Here is a 20890-nt window from a genome sequence, read left to right on the forward strand (position 1 = left end):
CTTTTCCCTATTAAGTTAAGCCTTCCCTCTTGAGCTGCTTTATATATCTATTACTTGAAGCTGAAGAGGGGAGAAGGTAATAAGATAAGGTCAGTGTTGAGAGTGTGAAACATACTGAGTCATTTACTTCATCTTTCAACTCTCCAGATGCTTTCTTATTTTTTATTTTTATTATTTTTATTATTTATTTATTTTTTAATTTACATCCAAGTTAGTTTAGCATATGGTGCAACAATGATTTCAGGAGTAGATTCCTTAATGCCCCTTACCCATTTAGCCCATCCCCCCTCCCACAACCCCTCTAGCAACCCTCTGTTTATTCTCTATATTTAAGTCTCTTATGTTTTGTCTCCCTCCCTGTTTTTGTATGATTTTTGCTTCCCTTCCCTTATGTTCATCTGTTTTGTATCTTAAATTCCTCATGAGTGAAGTTGTATGATATTTGTCTTTCTCTGACTAATTTCGCTTAGCATAATACCCTCCAGTTCTATCCACGTAGTTGCAAATGGCAAGATTTCATTCTTTTTGATTGCCGAGGAATACTCCATTGTATATATATACCACATCTTCTTTATCCATTCATCCGTCGATGGACATTTGGGCTCTTTCCATACTTTGACTATTGTCGATAACGCTGCTATAAACATTGGGGTGCATGTGCCCCTTCGAAACAGCACACCTGTATCCCTTGGATAAATGCCTAGTAGTGCAATTGCTGGGTTGTAGGGTGGTTCTATTTTTAGCTTTTTGAGGAACCTCTGTACTGTTTTCCAGAGTAGCTGCACCAGTTTGCATTCCCACTAAATGCTTTCTTAAGGGAAAGGGAAAGTGATTAGGAATGGATTCAGCTCCATTTAATAAAACTGGGATTATGTTAAGATCCATACATACCAGCATATCCACCCCCATGTATACATCAAGTGTATGTTTTGGTCTCATGAATTAGACTTGAAAATTATAATGTTAAGAGCTAAGCTGCTTCATTAATTAAAATCATGCTTTTTGGTAAAATTAAAGCATTTTATTTTCTACCCTTCAAGAATGGAGATAGTGAAAGATTCTGTGAGAATCAGTATAATAATACCTATGAATTATTCAATTGTGGTCATTAGAGAGTAATTATATAATTGAGAAGTTATTATATTATGAGAATAAGAGTGTAATAATCAGTTAAATTGATTTTGTCTTCTTACTTTTTAAAAATAGGAATGTTGTCAGTTCTTACTCTGATATCCAGGTAAGACTGATTGTGTTTTATTTTCTTTCCACTAGATAAAGATCATAATCTTAAGTATTCATAAGAATATTTCTCCTTAATTACTACTTACATAAGTAAAAAGTTAATCTTGTTAATTCATTATGAGCTGATTTTGTTTGTTAAACTTTAATCAAAAGAATTACTCTTCTTAACTAAAAATAAAAATTGACCATCATAGTAGCTGAGAGTTATTGAAATAGCATTTTAAAAATATGATTTGCCTGGCTGGCTCATTTGGTAGAGCATGTGACTCTTGATCTTGGGGTTATGAATTTGAGCCCCAAGTTGGGCATAGAGATTACTCAAACGTAATAAAATCTTAAAAAAAAAAAAATAAATGTGTGATTTCCTGTTTCAGATATCTGTGATGGAAACAAAATTGACAATGGGAATACAAATTATTAAATGATAAACATGTATTTATTTCATTTTATAAACAGATTATAAAGCATATATGTTGCCAAACATGCTTACGTAACTTTTTTGTTCCTTAATTTGTTCCGATAAATTTTAGTTTACAGTTCTGACCTCCCTCTCTTCTTTCCTCTAAGAGTTGGCTAGAATTGGGAAATAAACAAAGAGCGACGGCTGCTACTGGTATGAATGATAAAAGCTCCCGATCGCATTCAGTTTTTACCCTGGTGATGACCCAGACCAAGGTATTCTTTCTGTTGATTATTTTCTTAGGTAAGATAACTACTGTATTCAGGTTTTATGTTTTTCTTATTTTATTCTTTAAGTCAAAGGTAAGAGTATAGTAATCTATATATATAACATAATTGGAATTGAGTATACACAATAACTGAATGACTTTTAGTATATATGGCAGAGTTTTTTTTTTTGCTGTTTAAAAAGTCAATAACATGATTATTAATTTATATTATTGGTGTTATATCAATATATGATAATAGGTTATCAATATATGGTAATTGTATAGTATTTGGAAAAACCTATCAGAAAGTCAGAGATTTTAAAAAATTCAGCCATAGGTTCCGCTACTCAAATAAAACATCTCTAAATATTTTGGCATATTTTAGTTATTTTACAGTCACACTTAAACACATTTACAAGATCTGCAACAATTTTTTGCTATTAAAATTCTTTGCCAAATATAATTTTTCATAGCTGTGAAATATTCCATTGACTATTCCAGTTCCTCAAGTTTTTCTCTACTGTTGGACATTTATGTTGCTTTTAAATACCTTGCTCCTTTAATGCTGGGATAAACGACACCTTTGTGTTCGTTAAGCTTTTGCTCTATTTATGGCTGTTTTCTTAATAGAGAAGTTGTGAGTTTTTCTCTCTTTAAAGTCACTTCTTTGTGGCATAATGCAAGCATTGCTCCATATATTCTTGGATATGTACGCATTATAAGTTGTCACAGATTCATGAAGGGATAGTTTCAAAAATAAATGAGTCGTTTGTAATCTTGTATAACTTTCCATTTCAAGACTTACATTGATAGCAAGTCATAGAAGAATTTATGACATTATTTTACTCTCATTTTGCTACAGATAGAATCTGTGGAAGGTGAAGAACATGATCACAGAATAACAAGTCGGATAAACTTGATAGATCTGGCGGGCAGTGAACGCTGCTCCACAGCTCAGACTAGTGGACAGCGCCTAAAGGTAAATATGAGGCTTTGGTAGGGCACCTGGCTGGCTCAGTCAGTGGAGCATGTGACTCGATCTCGGGGTTGTGAGTTCGATCCCCACGTTGGGTGTAGAGATTAATTAAAGAAGTAAAATCTTTACCAAAAAATATGAGGCTTTTCTGATTTTGATAAAACTTATTCCCCACGGCATTATTTTTAGGAGATTAATATTAAACATATTTAGCAGGAGCAACAGCAACAATAAAAAACAAAAACAAAAAACTTTACGTGCAATTTATGGATTGCATTGCTGTGGTTTAAAAAGAGATCTTTACTTTTTGTTTATGTTTACTTTTTAAAGAAAATTAGTAAATTTTGAGTTGTAAAAAGGTGGTAGTTTATGGTAGAAAATATTTACTCAATAATTATATGAGGGAAGGAGTATATTTTGTGAAATAAATTTATTGCTGAGCAGTTATTTTAAATTAGATGTTATTATCTTGTATGCAGGAAGGTGTGAGTATTAACAAGTCCCTGCTCACATTGGGAAAGGTTATATCTGCACTTTCTGAACAAGCAAACCGGAAGAGAGGTTTTGTTCCTTACCGTGAATCTGTTCTTACATGGCAAGTATCTTTTGAAGTACAAAGAATTGTATAAAATATAGTGAATACTGTGGGGAAAAGAACAATTGACTGACTTCATGTAGCTTTGGGACAGAGCAGAAGTGCTTAGTGGTGTGAATTCTGGAGCCGGCCTACATGGATTTTAATCTCAGCTCTGCATCCTATAAACTATGTGACTTTGGTCAAATCCTTAATACTCTAGTCTGTTTCCTCCTCTGTAAAATGGGATAATAACAATGCCTACCTTTTAGGGTTATAGTGAAGATTAAGTAATTAATGTAAAACTCTTAATACATAGTATGTTCTATATCCATGTAAGCACTTGTTAACTATACTTACTATTTTTAGTGCTTAATGTTTAATGTTTGAGCATACATGATATCACCGAACATGTTGGTATGTGTGTAAAGTGAAATTGTCTTGTTTATTTGGCTAGCATTTTAAGTATTCAATATGTGTTTTCATTAATGAATATGTTTTCATAAATCAGATACATTACATTCAAATTACATCTGTATAGATTTAATATCTACTTGTGACAAGCATTAATACATAATAATTCTGGTAAGGACTGTATCTCTACTTGACAGCAACATGTCTTTACAATTGGCTTATTAGAAGGTAGTTGTCGCCTCACAACACGTAAGGGAAAATCTGATTTTTGTGTGTGTGCCTTTTGAAAGTTAAAGAATAGTGAAATTCATTCTGCATTAATAAAGATAGGCATTTTAGTCTCATACTACCTTTTTTCTTCTAAAATAAGGCTTTTGCGTATAGTAGAAAACAAAATTTTTGTTTATATGTCCATTCATCATATTCAATATGAGCACCTGTTCAGAAAGGTTGTGGTAGCACTGGGAATACAGGGATGAGCAACACACATCGTTTGTTTCCTCAAGTAGCTCAGAGTCTAGCCTGGGGAGAGGGAAGAGCTATCTTACTAAATACTTGATGGTTAGCCATATTTTAAAATCTTTGCACTGGTTATTGTTTCATGAAACAATATAAAAAGTATAAAAGGAAATAAAATGTTCATGAGATCTAAAAGTAGCTACAAATATCAAAAAAGCTCTGAATGGTGGGGTACCTGGCTGGTTCAGTCGGCAGAGCACGCGACTCCTGATCTCAGGGTCATGAGTTCAAGCTCTACATTGGCCATAGAGCTTATTAAAAAAAAAAAAAAAAAGTTCGGAATGGTGTTTGAGTGAAGAGTATAATTCTGTGTTTATACCCTATTAGCTTGTTTTGTGGTTTCTAGATAATCACTGCTATTAAGTTGTTGTAGAAGCAAAGTCTAATTATAACTTACTTCCCTTGAAGGCTGTTAAAAGAAAGTCTGGGTGGAAACTCAAAAACTGCAATGATTGCTACAGTCAGTCCTGCTGCCAGCAACATTGAGGAAACATTAAGCACGCTTAGATACGCCAGCCAAGCCCGCATGATAATCAATATCGCCAAAGTAAATGAAGATATGAATGCTAAGTTAATTAGAGGTGACTATGTTTCTAAAAATTTAAAAATTATTTTGTAACAGTTAAATCTCAAATATTAATTTTAGTCATGAAAATGTGCAATTTAAGAAAATTAAAGATTTTTCTTTCATACTTATTTATAATAGATTTTAGTCATCATTCTACAGTGATGGTGGAAGTGAACTGGAAGGACAATGGGAAAGAGAATAAAGAAACCATCAGGAAAACTGCGTAGAAAATAGAGAGTGGGTAAAGGGGAAATAGCAAGCATAGCAAAATCATCTTACAGACTGAGCCATAGATGCATACAGCAAAATAACAATATTATTTATTATTTTTTCTCTTATGACCTTTTCTCCATTGTCATTCTGTTTATCAGCTCTACTCTTGCTTAGTTCATTGATCTAAAGGATAGTGATCCTGGGTGCTTGGGTGGCTCAGTCGGTTGAGCGTCTGACTCTTGATTTCGGCTCAAGTGATGATCCCAGGGTTGTGGGATTGAGCCCCGCATCAGGTTCTGTGCTGAGCGTGGAGCCTGCTTGGGATTCTCTCTCTGTCTCTCTCCCTCCCTCTGCCCCTCTTCCCTGCTCATGCACTCTCTCCATGTATAAAATAAAATACAGGGACGCCTGGGTGGCTCAGTTAGTTGGGCGTCCGACTTTGGCTCAGGTCATGATCTTGCAGTCTTTGAGTTCAAGCCACACATCAGGCTCTGTGTTGACAGCATAGAGCCTGGAGCCTGTTTCAGATTCTATGTCTCCCTCTCTCTCTGCCCATCCCCTGCTCATGCTCTCTCTCTCTCTCAAAAATAAATAAAGATTAAAAAAAGAAATTAAAAAAAAAAAAAAAAAAAAGATAGTGATCTAAAGGCTTGAGTTTCTAGCAAAGGCCTAACTTCATTTATGCTAAATACTACGTTCTGTTTATCTTTTGGGAATCACCTGCTGAGGATGGGCTTGAACACCTGCTAGGAACCCTTGATTTGTACAGTTTCTCTTGGCTTATGTGGAACTACCATCTTGTCATAGTCCTTTGTCCTCTGGTCCTTTTGAGCAGCAGAGGGTGAATAGCTACTTCAGAGGAGAAGGCCAGAGAAGAACGAGTTTATTGTATCACAGTCCATTTTCTCCCTTTTGGATTCCCCTCTCTTTCACAAATAGGGCTGTTTTCATTAAAAATAAGTATTCTGAATTCCAGCTTGAAAAATCTTTGATTTTTATCAGACATGTTTTTATGAGTAAAGTTTGCCAGGGCCGTCCTAGTTTATATCTGCTGTCTCAGTGTGATGAATAGTTCTGCCTTTCCTTCTCAAAAGTGTCCCACTTTGGACACTACATTATATGGCCATAGTGTTTATGAGGCGGGGGGGGGAATTCATTAACATGGGAGCACTTTTTCAGGTTAAGTAGGGATTTATAGGTAATGTAAGTAAAGTAAAATTGATTTCTGCAAATATTGTTTTATTTAATAATATTTAAAATTTCAAGATTGGAGGATTAAGCCTCCTGTGGTAGTTATTACATATCAGATGTTGTTAATCATGCATCTTTTTACAAATATTTAGAATTGAAAGCGGAAATTGAAAAGCTAAAAGCTGCTCAAAGAAACAGCCGAAATATTGACCCCGAACGATATAGGCTGTGCCGGCAAGAAATTACATCCTTAAGAATGAAACTGCATCAACAGGAAAGAGACATGGCAGAGATGCACAGGTGGAATGTAGTCAGTACTTCAGATGTCAGGGTGTTGTCTGGAGTCATTGGACTGGTGGGGTTGGGGCTGGTGGAGAGGGAGGACCTTGGGAGGGGTCTGCAGCTCTGTTTCTCTACTTTCTGTGTGAACAGAGCAGTCCATCCCAGACTGTCATTTGTTAAATATTCCGAAGTGGCTTCCTAACCTTTATTGATGGTCTTTTGAGTCTCAGTATTACGTGTCTGGATATTTTTAACTCTATTATTTTTGTCTTTGGAAAGAGCCTGGAAAGAAAAATTTGAACAAGCCGAAAAAAGAAAACTTCAAGAAACAAAGGAGTTACAGGTATCATTTCAACTCTCTAAACTGATTTGAAAATTAAATAAAGATGACAGTAAATATGCAAATCTAATGTCTCAAATACTCATTGCATACTGACTCTGTACAAAGCAATACCATAAACAGAACTAGCGTAAAGAAGTGTCGAGATAAAGATTGTGATTAGTTAGAGCCCATGGCTGTGTTGGAAAGTTAAAATATAAACAAACCATCTAATTCTATTTACTTTGGTTCAACAAATGTTAAATATTTGTGCTGTGCTGGGCATGGGGGTGGCCCAAGATGAATAAAATGTAGTTTTGGCCCTCAGCATGTGATCTGAAGGGAGGTTTACAAAATGTAAATAGATGACGGAAATGCAGTTTGACTTGACTCAGTTGAACCATATGACACTGCCATTTTTTAGGTAAAAAATGGTTGAACACTGGGAGGGTCATGGGGTCATGTGGTTCAATCTAATGCAATGAAAAGCGTATAAAGGTAGAGAGCAGGAGATGGGAGGGAGTAATTAACTTTGATGGGGATGGTTATTAAGGAGGACTTTAAAGAGAAAGAGACAAGATTTTGTTAGGCTACCAAAGTCAAGATTTCTAAGCAGGAAGTCCCATATTCAGAATCATGGAGGGACAACACAGCTTGGATGTTCACGGAATTAACTTGTATATTAATGCTGGTGACCGAGATTAGACTGGAGGGAGATGCAAGATTCAGATCATGACATAGTTACGAATTTGAATTTAGGTGACTAGGAGCTACTGAAGGGCTCTAAATGGAAAGGGAGTGACATGAGTAGACTTGTGTTTTAATAGATGATTCTGGTAATGGTGGATTTGACGGAGGAAAGACTGATGATGTGTGGGGAGGTTATTCATGTAGGAGCCTGTTACCATGTTTAAGGTAAGAGATGGTAAGAGCTTGGAGGAAAGAAGTGGTGGGGGAATGTCTAGTGGAGGAGCTGGATTCATGAGATAGAAAGGCGTTCAAATTGATAGGCGCAGAGGGTGTTTTTCGATGTGTGTGTTGAGAGAAATGGAAAAGTGAAGAATGATGCCCAGGTTTCTGAAGTGTGTGCATTGCATTGTGAAATTATGAAGTCATCAGTGTGGTCAAAGAAGTCTGACGACAGTGGGTTAAAGAATGACTAAGGAAATAGAGCCATACATGTAAACCTGAAAACCTCAAGTGGGAACTGAAGGAATCAGGAAGGGGCTATGAGATTGTGGGGAAATTTTATTTTGTTCCTTTTGGTTTTGTTTCTTTAAAGGATGGAAGAGACTTAAACTTTTTTTAATTAATTAATTTATTTACTTATTTTTGAGAGAGAGAGAGAGCTAGAAAGCCTGAACAGGGGAGGAGCAGAGAGAGAGAGGGAGAGAGAATCTCAAACAGGCTCCATGCTGTCAGGCTCCGAGCCTGATGCAGAGCTTGATCTCAGAAACCATGAAATCATGACCTGAGCTGAAAACAAGAGTCAGACGCTTAACCCACTGAGTCATGCACCCTGACTTAAACTTTTTTATAGGAATCAAAAGCCCTTAATGGAATGAGGTTCTAAAGGGAGATGGGAGAGCATGGGTCAAGGGCAAAGGTATTGGCAGTGAAGGAAACATTTCAAATGATTGGTAGGCAAAGTATCATAAGAATTGAGCGGAAGGGTAGAATATTCCTTAGTAGTGGTCAGTCCAGTTTCACAGAAGTGAGATTTGAGTTTTGAAGATTTGGCTTTGAAGCTTGGGCAAGATTTTGATAGGCAGAAAAAAGGAAGAGTGCATTCTAGGAAAGGAAAATTATGTGAGAGTAAAGGTATAAAAGTTTAAGGTGTGCTCAGAAGAGGATGTGTAGATCAGTTTTATGGGAGCAGGCAGTTTGTATAAGGTCATAGGGAGATAAAATTGGCAGCATATGTTATGGTTAGTTTATTGATTTTCAAGCTAAGAAATTTGTTTTATCCTGTGTGAACCGGAAAGTGATTGAAACTGACCAGGGAGTTGACATTTTGAGAATACTCTTTCAGGAGCATTAATTTGGTATAGGATGTAAGATGGACTGAAGACAGGAGGAATTGTTGACAGGGCGATCAGGAGGCTGCTGCAGTCGTTCAAGTATGAGGTGATAAGGGTGTGAACTAAGGTGATGGCAGCAGACACAGCAAAAGGAACTGACCCATTCTAAAGACAATCAGTCAATAAGAATAGGCACAGTTTGGGGATGATGGATTGTTGTATGAGAGGGCTGAGGATGGTGAAGATCAAAGAAAGGTTAGCATAGCTCTAAAAGTCTAAGAAGTATGATGGTAAGAGTCATAGAGAAGTCATGAAGTAGAGAGTCTAAGAAACCTTTATTGAGACTTCACATACAGTGATTTTAATGTTTAACATAGACCATTTATTTTAGGTGGATTTAATAATTTGATGCTTGTCATTAAGGTTAATTTGTTTTCTCTGATCTCTGCTAGAAAGCAGGAATTACATTTCAAATGGACAACCATTTGCCAAACCTTGTCAATCTCAATGAAGATCCTCAGCTATCAGAGATGCTGTTATATATGATAAAAGAAGGAACAACGACAGTTGGAAAGTATGGACCAAACTCAAGCCATGATATTCAGTTATCTGGGGTGCTGATTGCTGATGATCACTGGTATGTCATTCTTCTAAAAATAAAAAGGCACCTGTTCATTTTTAAATAGGCTTCTGTATCTTGGTAATGTATGGTTTCCTTCACACGAGGCGTTCATTTATACTGATTCTTTGGTATAATTCTTCGAATGCATCTTTCAGCCAAGGCAAACTGACATTCTGAGTGTTTCGCAAGGAAGATAGGTTAATTACTCTCAGTGTGAGGTACAGTGTAATGCTATTTCTGTTTTGGTGTATGTGATCTCTTGGTTGAGGGATCATTTCTTTTCTTGGAATGATAATCATTGACATTAAACTAAACTTCCATCCATCTTTTTTTATTTTTTAAGTTTATTTTAAGTAATCTCTACACCCAATGTGGGGCTTGAACTCATGACCCCAAGATCAAGAGTCACATGCTCTTCTGAGTGAGCAAGCCAGGCACCCCAAACTTCTATCCATCTTACATGGCAAGATTTTTGGTTGGATTGACAAATTAAAAGTTTTTTGTTCGATGTGAATTTTGTTCATATGAATTGAATGATTACATACACATTGTTGGGATGACAGTGTACGTAAACTGTTTTGGCTCCATGTTTTCAAGATTCATTCATGTTGATGTTCTTTTATTTTACTGCTGTGAAGTATCTTATTAGGTGTATTTATCTATCTTTTATATTATTACAGTATATCTCTTGTCGATAGACATTTGGATTGTTTCTAATTTTTTGTTACCACGTTACTGCTGTGTCTATTCTTATACATGCCTCTGGGTACAAATGTGGAGAGTTTCTCTAGAGTAAGTTTCTCAGATGATAAACTGAGATGCGAGCCCTCCAGTGGTAGCCAGTAGGAACTTGGGAGGCCTGACCTACCAGACCGGTCATGTTTAACTGTGAGCAGCCTTTCCGTTTACCCTGATCTGCTGTATAAATATTATGATGGTCTAATTATGCTAAAATAGTATTAATTTTTAAAGTTTGGGAAACACTCTTAGATTATATCTAAGAATACTTGAGATTATAGGATATGTTCTTATTCAACTTTACTTCAAAGTAATTTCAAATTGTTTTCCAAAATAATTTTCAATTTGTTTTCCAAAGTGTTTTCCAAATTAGTTTTCCAAAATTTGTTTTCTAAATTTGTTTTCCAAGATGATTATGAGTTTTTACTTCCAATGGCATTGAGAATACCTATTATTCTATATCCTTGTCAACACTTGGTATGCTCAGACTTTAATTTATGCCAGTATGGTAGACATGATATGGTATCTCATTGTGGATTCTTTTTGCATTTCTTTGACTAATGGTCTTTCATGTATTGGCCATTTTAGTTTTCTTTTATTTTTTAAATGTTTATTTATTTTGAGAGAGAGAGAGAGTAAGTGGGCGAGGAGCAGAGAGGGGGGGAGAGAGAGAATCCCAAGCAGGCTCTGGGCTGTCAGCGCAGAGCCCAATATGGGGCTCCATCTCACGAACTGTGAGATCATGACCTGGGCCAAAATCAAGAGTTGGGCATTCAACCACTTGTGCCACCGAGGCGCCACTAGTTTGTCTTTCTGTGACTTGCCTATTTATGTCTTTTGTCTGTGTTTTAGTTGGATTGTTTTTTTACTTGGTAATTTGTAAGAGTTCTTTATATATTCTCATTGCCAAGCCTTTGTTTTGGGTGTTGCAAGTATCTTTTTTTTCCAGTGTGTAGTTTATCTTTTCACTCTCTTATTGTGCCTTAGGATGGATGAAAGTTCTTCATTTTATTGTAGTACATAGTATCAATCTTTTCCCTTTACAACAGTTGTGTCTTCTTTAAGAAATCCTTTCCACACTGAGGTCATAGAGATGTTCTAAATTTTCTTCTAGATGTCTTGAAGTTTTGCTTTCACATTTAAGTCCTTAAGTAGTTCTGGGGTTTTTTGTTTGGTGTGAAGTAGGGATCTAAATTCATTTATTTCTCATGTGAATCACCAATTCTCCCAGTATCATGTATTAAATAGTATAATTGCTTCTTTTGTGATCTGTAGTGTTCATATAAAAAATTTCCAAAAATATGGGAATCTTTTTCTTCTCACTAATACTCTCCATAGTCTTAATTATTTGAGCTTTATAATGTCTGTGTATCTAGTATGGCAAATCCCCTTCTTCAGGTCCTTTTGTTCTTCTATTAGTTCACTGCTTTCTATAACAAATAAATCTCCTATTATTTACACCAGTGGCAAAGATACATGACATAATCCCAAAGTGTTAATAGTCCAGTAGGGGACTAGGAAGTCCCCTGCTTGCCTGGCAGTCTGTATTTCCCCCTTTAGTACACTTATCACTGTTGTCTTACTCACCACACAGTGAGCTTTATGACAGCTGGGTTTGTGTCTGTCTTCATTGCTGAGACATATCTAGTACATGGGGGCTTAATGAATGAAAGAACTTCAGTAGCTATCAATGTGTATTAATGTTACACGGGTCTTGCATTCTTAGTGCTTAGAAGTAAAGTCCACTTATAGTTTGAATCCTAAAGACAAGCTTCTAGCATTTAAAAAAAATTGTTTTTAAGTTTATTTATTTTGAGAGAGACAGTGTGGGAGGGGCAGAGAGAGACGGAGAGAGAGAATGCCAAGCAGGCTCTGTACCATTAGTACAGAGCCTGATGTGGGGCTTGAACTCATGAACTGTGAGATCATGACCTGAGCCAAAACCAAGTCAGACACTTAACCAACTGAGCCACCCAGGCACCCCAAGCTTCTAGCATTTAAGTTGATCCTTGAAGGGTGGAAGCGATGACATTCTTCCTGTGTTGAAGAAATGACTCAAAAGAGAGAAGCTGATGTCAAGGCAAATTCAGGGTTCTGATATGGATGGTTGAGCATAAGATAGGATTCTTATGGGGAAACAGTGATGGATAAAGAATGTTGGTGGTTGAAGCCAGATTGTGGAGAGTTCAGAATGCCAGGCCAAGGAATTTTGATGTTAGAGTAGATAGACCTAGGAGAGAGAAGGAATCAGAACAAGTAGATATTGTTTAAATCTTTACCTAAGACCCTAGACTGGTAGGAAGGATGTATTGCTTAGGGGTGAGCTATTCCTTCCAGATTCTTTTCTCTAGATGCTCCATTTGAACTGTTATTCTTTAATTATAGATCTTGGAGCCGAATCAACAGCTAGAGGTTTTGGGTTAGGACTCAGCTTTTGCTGCTGTTTTTTCCTCTCTGTCAAGTTAATCCAAAGATGACTTTGGAGTGTCTTTCCTATTCTCTAAATAAAAAGACTCAAAGGAACATGTAGCATTTATAGCTGATTTTCCATAGTGTCAGGGTCCAGTTAATTAGATTTAAGGAGTCTAATCTAAGCATCTAAGTGCTTCCATGCTTTTCCTTCTGTATTACCCTACTTTTCATGAGAAGAGAATGTTTGTTTTCCTATGCATCTTTAAAACTCCTACATAAAACCAGAAATTAAAAAATAAAACACTTAAAACTGTTTCATTCATAGGTCACTATTGTCAATCTTCTAATGTTTTTTCCTTGAATTTATTTCATTTTATTTTGGGGGAGAGGATTGGTATTTTTTTAAAGTAGTCGTTATCAAAATATATACAGTGAACATCCTTCCTACCACTGGTGGACAGAATTGCTAAATAAGCCAGGCTTTTTTTCACCAAAAGTTCAAAATATAGTTGGAGGAAAATAAAAGAATTTTAAGTTTTTTTGGTCAGAAATTGATGTGAACCTTAACACCAAAGGAATAGCTCAAGCAGGATGATTTCATATTGCCCGTTTCTTACTTTTTCATCTGTCTTGTAATTATAACAATGTGCTTCTTATCTTAACAGTATTATAAACAATTCTGATGGGATAGTGAGTATCATCCCAGTTGGAGAGGCAAAGACATATATAAATGGAAAACATATTTTGGAATCCACAGTATTACATCATGTAAGTTAGCTGGTGCTAAAAATATAACAAATTGTTTCACTTTGGGCAAGTTGTTTAATTCATGTGAATCCCAGTTTTCTCCTAAGATAAGGTAGTGAACTAGATTAAGGATTTTTTAGTTCTAAAATTATCTTTTCTATTAATTTACTAATTGCCTTTGTGTAAAGACACAGGTTGTATCACTGTAAACCAGTACCTGAAGAGCTGACCACTGATAACATCATTATATGTCCAGTAAAGAGCTGGGCTTTGGAATTAGGCCAGACAAGGTTGAAGCCCTGGTCATTTGCTAGGTGATCTTTGAAAAAAATTATTTAACTAGGGTGATTATATATCACCCAAAGCGGGACACTTTTGAGAGCATTTTCTTTTCTTTTCTTTTTTTTTAATGTTTATTTATTTATTTTTGAGAGAGAGAAAGCATAGGCCGGGGAGGGGCAGAGAGAGAAGTAGACACAGAATCTGAAGCAGGCTTCAGGCCCTGAGCTGTTAGCACAGATCCCGATGCAGGGCTTGAACCCACAGACCATGAGATTATGACCTGACCTCAACCCCGAGAACATTTTCAATAATTACAGTGGGAGAACAGGCATAAACCAGTGTGTTGCAGACAAAGCAAGGCCTTTGGTCACTTCATATATATCCTACTTTTCGGGGTAGGGGAGGCTTAAATGAAATAATGTATAGTTCTTAACACAGTGTTTGCAAATTGTAAGCTCGGCGAGTGCTTATTGTTAATTAAGTTCTGTGCTCTTTAGCTTCCTCATTCTTAAAGTTGAAATAATAGTAGTGTCTCATTGGGTTGTTGTGAGACATAAATGAGATAATGTATATGTAAGTTGTTTAACACAGTGATTGGCATATAGAAAATATTTAATGTTAGTTGCTATGATTTTTATTTTTATTATTACCATATTAGATTATATTGAATTGTTGAGATTAATGATTTGTCCCATGTAAGCTTGTGGTTCAAACTCACCTCAAGTAGTAAATTTTTTGTGTGCTTTAGGGTGATCGGGTGATTCTTGGTGGAGATCATTATTTTAGATTTAATCATCCAGTAGAAGTCCAGAAAGGAAAAAGGCCATCTGGTAGAGATACTCTTATAAGTGAGGGTCCAAAAGACTTTGAATTTGCAAAAAATGAGTTGCTCGTGGCACAGAGATCACAGTAAGTATTATTGTTAATAGGAAATAGTAAGAATATGAGAGCATATTCTTACAAGAGAGAGTTAATCCTATTGTGTGTCTCCAGTAGTTAATTCTTTGGGTGTTAGTTTCTGGTGACATGATCTTTCTCTTGGCACATTCATTCATTTAACAGCATTTATTGAGCAGATGTTATGTATCTGTCACCATACTAGGAAAAACAAAACATAGCTGAAAGTTAACTACTCCTCTGGAGAAATTTATCATCTCATGGTCTGAGAGATAGTTGTGATAGAGTTCCATGACAGAGTCCTGCACTGTGTGCAGTTTATGGAGTGAGGGGTACTCCTAGCCCCAACCAGGAATCAGCAAAGTTTTCTAGGTGATAAGAAGACATCCAATGGAATGGAGTCCCAAGAGACTGTTAGAAGTTAGCCAGCAGAACAGGGAGAGTGTAACCTTTTTTTTCTTTGCCCCATTTTTAGTTCCTGCAATATTGTAGGATTTCTAATTTAAGCAGTATCCTAGTAAACTAATTGGTGAAGTATACATAAATAAAATACTATGGAGTTTGGACTTTATCTTAAAGAATATGGAGTCATTAAAGAATTTTAAGCAGACAAGAGACAGACATGATCAGAAATCACGTTTTTAGAGCTCACCATGAGCCAAGTCTGGAGAATGGATTAGAGTCAGAGTGAGTGTAGACTGCAAATGCAGTTCAGAGATTGTCGAAGTCAGAGAAGTACAGTGTGGTGGGATCTGAGAGAGAGTATCAAGGAGGAAGAATTAACCAGGCTTGATGAACAAAGAAGATGAAAAGAGGAGGAATCAGAATGACTGTTATGGACTGGGCTAATCCTACTTTATCTTTTTTTTTTAAATTTTTTTGCATTTATTTATTATTGAGAGACACAGAGCATGAGCAGAGGGGAGGCAGAGAGAGGGGAAGACACAGAATCTGAAGTAGGCTCCTGGCTCTGAGCTGTCAGCACAGAGCCCGATGCAGGGCTCAAACTCATGAACTGTGAGATCATGACCTGAGCCAAAGTCAGTCGCCCAACCAACTGAGCCACCCAAGCATCCCCCTACTTCGTTTATCTTTTAAAAGTCTCAACTTGCTTTTGCTCTTTTTAAAAAACATTATGGTACAATATATGTAACATAAAATTTACTACTTTAACCATTTTAAAATGTACATTTCAATGGTATTAAGTATGTTTGCAATGTATACAGCCATCAAGCTATTCATCACCCCCAAATGAAACTCTGTACCCATTAAACTGACTCTCCATTCTCCCTCTGGCCCCCCTCCTGCCCTGGGCCCTGGTCACTGCTAGCCTCCTTTCTTTTGCTATTCTTTTTTCCAGTAAAATTGGGAATGGACATTTCTATACAGTACTTGCTAAAGCGTTGATTTTATTGGGAAGAAAGAAGCTTTTAGTTTTCTGTATTTCTTGATGCTTTTTCCCTTACATATTGAGAGATGACAATGCTAATTTAATGTTTTGACTTATCAAAATGTCAAATTATTATAGATGGTTGAAAACATTATACTATCTATTTTATCAGCTCTCATATTATTTTTAGTTATTTCAATTTTTTCCTAATCTATGACTTAAATGTGAATTAAAAGTTACTGATATTTGAAATAAAAATTTTCTAGTAACCATTATTAAACATAAAATTTTATGTTTATTGTAATGTTAGCTATAAGATTTACTGCAGTGTTCACTATGACATCATATTTTTATATGACTTATTTTCTTTAAGATTAGAAAAATATATTTACTTAAATATCAGGTATCTGCTCTAGTAACCAAATTAGAAATAAGCAAATTTTTATCCTTTTATATTGTGTGGTGTAAACAATTCTAAGAGCAGTAAAAGTTTAAGAATACTGTTGGTTGAGTATCGGAAAATTTTGAGTTTAAAATTTTTGTTTAGTGGAAACATTTTAAATTGATTAAGAACTATGGTATATAGAGGATTCTTAATATATTCTGTGAATATCTTGCTACTTTGTAGACTTGAAGCAGAAATAAAAGAGGCACAACTGAGAGTGAAGGAAGAAATGATACAAGGAATCCAAATTGCAAAAGAAATGGCTCGGCAAGAGCTTTCCTCTCAAAAAGCTGCATATGAAAACAAAATAAAAGCATTGGAAGCAGAACTGGTAAAAGGCGGAACTGGTTTTCTCTTTCTCTGCGGGTGCACCCCAAGTAACGTATTGGCTGTAAAATTGATTGTATCCCTAGATATCAAAGATTAGAGATAAAACCACAGTGGGTCCTGGCTTTCTTTAATTTTACTTTAGAAAGCAAGTTAGCAGTAGACAAATGGCTGCTGGAAGACGAAGAAAAATCGAAAAGCTTCTGTTCTTTTTTACGAGAAGGCCCTTCTTGCCTGAAAGCTTACATCTTGGTGGTGCTCACAGCTCTGCTCTCACATCATCACACAAATATTTCAAAAGGGACATCTTGCATTCCCACAACCCATTTTAGAGGAGAATGCTCTACAAGGTTTGACTTGTGATACTTATTCTAAGTTAGATTAGTCAGGCTGAATTAGGTAGAGGAACTACAGGGCACCTTTCTATTGGTGAGTGGATTTCTTACACACTGATTAAAGAAATGGACTCTCGTACACTTTTATATTATTTTTGGAAAAATGCTGTGTATTTTTGCCCTAGTTATTTTTTATTATTGTTCTTTAAAGAAAGAAGAGTCTCAAAGGAAGAAAATGCAGGAAATAAATAACCAAAAGGCTAATGACAAAATCGAGGAATTAGAAAAGGCAAAACAGCGTCTTGAACAAGAAATATATGTCAACAAAAAGCGATTAGAAATGGAGACTTTGGCTGCAAAACAGGTAATTTCATTTTGTAGGTACTTGGCTGTATTCTGAGCAACAGTTGGATTTTTTTTTTTTTAAGAACTTAAGGGACCTGAGAGGAGATGGCTGAATCTGGGTCTCCAGATGAGAAGGGCTCTTCTTTTTGTTTTGATTAAGATCACTTTATACATATATATATATATATATATATATATATATATATATATACATATGTATAAAATTTTATACATTTTGTACATATGTACATTTTATACATTGTATATATACATTTTATATATAAATATATACATTTTATATATATATGTATATGTATGTGCATATATATATATATATATATATATATATATATATATATATGAATGAAGGGCTTTTCTTGCCTGAAAGCTTACATACTGGTAATGCTCACAGCTCTGCTCTTACATCATCACACAAATATTTCAAAAGGGACAGAGCTCTTATTTCTAGCTGGTTCTATTACCGTTTTTTTTTTTTCCTTGTTATGCTTCCACAACTATCCTGTGATCAGTCATGCCAAATAATGTAAGTGAATGAAATAGTGCTAGGGCACAATATGTGGAAGGAAGAAAGGCACAGCTCTAATACTGGGTCACATTCTAATGTCAGAATGAAGCTTTCTCCATCTGTGAAAAGAGTGGCCAGCAGGCTCCTTGCCTGAGTGACTCTTAAGAGAACTCACAGTAGGGTGTTTGTTATCCCAGTTGTATGAACTCAATCACTGAAACTTTTGTCATCTCAGTGAGGACAGAGGCATCTTCCAGGTGCTGACTCACATTAATCAAGTTCACAAGACTGAAGCATAAAACCAGAATGTCAGTATTTTAATATCTTCAATTACCTTTTAATCAACCTTTGGCTATTCTTTCTTCTTACATTAGTGGTGCTTAAAGTATGGTCTCTAGACCAGCTACATCAGCATTACTGTTCGAAATGCAGTCTGAGTCCCCACTCCAGAAACTACTAAATCAGAAACTCTGGAAGCGGGGCCCAGAATCCATTCTAACAAGTCTTGCATGGAATTCTGACAAATACTAAAGTTTGAGAAGTGCTGTTTTTATCTCTGCTTTGATTCCTTGTATCTTAACCTCAAAGTTTTATCCTCAAGTGGCAATTTTATTTTTCTTTTTTCCAAGTTTTGTGGCAAGAGTATGGGTAGAAGAAAATACCTCTAGTAACCCCAAAGTTCTGATACAATAATATAGTGATGGTACATTACCCTAGGACACAAAGTACCTAGTGAATTACTTGAGAGTTTTAAAAGAAAAAAAAAGCTGTTTAAATCTTGAAAACAGTAATTATTAATGGGCTATTTGTATCAAATGAGGTTTTCTTGGTGTCTTTTAAATGTAAGTCTATTTAGTCAACAAATGAACTCTTTTGAGCAGTTTTTTTCTCTTTTTTTTTTCCTGAAGGTTTTTCTTTACTTCCTATCAATGGGAAGAACAAGATTAATTTATGTCATCAGAAATTCCTAATGATTTTGTTATGGGGCAAATTTCATAAAGATATTTTATAAATCACTTTTTAAAAACATTTTTTGCTTAATAAAATATACAAAACTTGTATGAAAATGAGGTTTAATTATACTGTGTTACCATTATCAATTATAATTTCTCTTTTTGTATATTCTCATGTGTGGGTCTATGTGAATGAATACCAATTAGGCTTTAGAAGACCACAGCATCCGCCATGCAAGAATTCTGGAAGCTTTAGAAACTGAGAAGCAAAAAATTGCTAAAGAAGTACAAATCCTACAGCAAAATCAGAGTAATAGGGATAAAACTTTTTTAAGTGAGTATATGATGATTTTAGCAGGCATTTTCAAGTTTTATATGTTATTTCATATAATTACTAAAAAGTTACTTGCCTTTGTATATTACAAATGGTTTATTCTAGATGTTGCTGACCTTTTGGATCTAAATAAATAAGTTTGTAGGCATGACTGTTTTAGAATATTCATATTTTAGAATATTTAGTTACAAAGGCAAATAGTAAACAAAATTTCAAGTGTTATTTTAATGTGTAAGATGTTTTTATTTTTTTTAAATGCTTATTTATTTATTTTGAGAGAGAGAGTGAAAGCAGAAAAGGGGCAGAAAGAGAGGGAGAGAGTCCCAAGCAGGCTCTGTACTATCAGCACAGAGCCTGACGTGGGGCTAGATCCCACTAAAACATGAATTCATGACGTGAGCCGAAATCAAGAGTCAGACGCTTAACTGACTGAGCCACCCAGGTGCCCCATGTAACGTGTTTTTAAATACAATCTCTTTTTCTGGGGCACCTGGGTGGCTTAGTTGGTTAAGTGTCTGACTTCAGCTCAAGTCATGATCTCATGGTTCATGAGTTCCAGCCCCACATCAGGCTCTGTGTTGACAGCCCAGAGCCTGTAACCTGCTTCACATTCTGTGTCTCCCTCTCTCTCTGCCCTGCCTCACTCGTGTTCTCTTTCTCTCTCAAAAATAAATAAACATTAAAAACATAATATTTTTCTAATTTTTAGTTCTTATATTTAAATGGAACCTAATCATTGGGTAGTTCATCTTCTTTTTCACTCAGATGTTATTTTTCATGTATACCTCTACACTGCTGTATAGAACACGCATGTTTTTAATGTAAATGTTTTTCATTATGGAAAATTTTCAACAAACTATAAAAGTAGAGCAATTACTACAACAGATCTTATATCCCTATCATCCAACTTTAGCAATTACCAACATGTTCAGTCTTGTTTTGGTTATACTCAGTCCCGCGGCCTCCTTGGACTGCTTTGAAGCAAGTCTAAGACATTCTACCATTTGATCTATAAACACTTCACTGTGTATCTCTGAATTAGATGAGGACTCTCTTTTCTCTTTTTCTCTGTCACTCTTTAACCATAACCATGATATTATTATCAAACCTAAAAAATTAATAATAATTTCTTACACTCATCAGATTTCTAGTCTACATTCAAATTTCCTGGATTATATCATAATTTTTTTTTATATTTTGTTTGTTTGAATCAGGATACAAGTGTGATCCACATGTTGTGTTTGGTGGATATGCCTTTTAAGTCTCTTTTATTTATTTATTTTTATTTTATTTATTTATTTTTTAAGTAGGCTCTACGCCAACATGGGGCTTGAACTCACCGCCCTGAAATTAAGAGTCACATGTTCTACTGACTGAGCCAGCCAAGTGTCCCTTTTTAAGTCTCTTTTAATCTGTAAATTTGCTCTTCTTTTTTTTCTCTTTCCCCTTGTAATTTGTTTGTTGAAAAAATCAGGTTATTTATCCTGTAGTTTCCCACATTCTGGATTTTGCTGTTGTATCTCCATGGTGTTGCCTAACAGGTTCCTCTG

At 35.5% G+C, this 20890-nt stretch overlaps 1 protein-coding gene across 1 annotated transcript in view; it reads left to right on the plus strand.

Annotated features, from left to right (window-relative positions):
- The window catches only part of KIF14 (kinesin family member 14), a 55937-nt gene that overhangs the window by 9404 nt on the left and 25643 nt on the right, over nucleotides 1–20890 (plus strand). The window contains exons 7-19 of the mRNA XM_027074635.2: nucleotides 1207–1237; nucleotides 1810–1917; nucleotides 2773–2889; nucleotides 3366–3481; nucleotides 4802–4974; nucleotides 6518–6665; nucleotides 6927–6990; nucleotides 9440–9624; nucleotides 13425–13527; nucleotides 14537–14697; nucleotides 16704–16851; nucleotides 17394–17546; nucleotides 19214–19340. Of these exons, the coding sequence (XP_026930436.2) occupies nucleotides 1207–1237; nucleotides 1810–1917; nucleotides 2773–2889; nucleotides 3366–3481; nucleotides 4802–4974; nucleotides 6518–6665; nucleotides 6927–6990; nucleotides 9440–9624; nucleotides 13425–13527; nucleotides 14537–14697; nucleotides 16704–16851; nucleotides 17394–17546; nucleotides 19214–19340 (1634 nt within the window). The remainder of the gene's footprint in view (nucleotides 1–1206; nucleotides 1238–1809; nucleotides 1918–2772; nucleotides 2890–3365; nucleotides 3482–4801; nucleotides 4975–6517; nucleotides 6666–6926; nucleotides 6991–9439; nucleotides 9625–13424; nucleotides 13528–14536; nucleotides 14698–16703; nucleotides 16852–17393; nucleotides 17547–19213; nucleotides 19341–20890) is intronic.

Source organism: Acinonyx jubatus, chromosome E4 (assembly GCF_027475565.1).
Source record: "Acinonyx jubatus isolate Ajub_Pintada_27869175 chromosome E4, VMU_Ajub_asm_v1.0, whole genome shotgun sequence".
NCBI lineage: Eukaryota > Metazoa > Chordata > Mammalia > Carnivora > Felidae > Acinonyx > Acinonyx jubatus.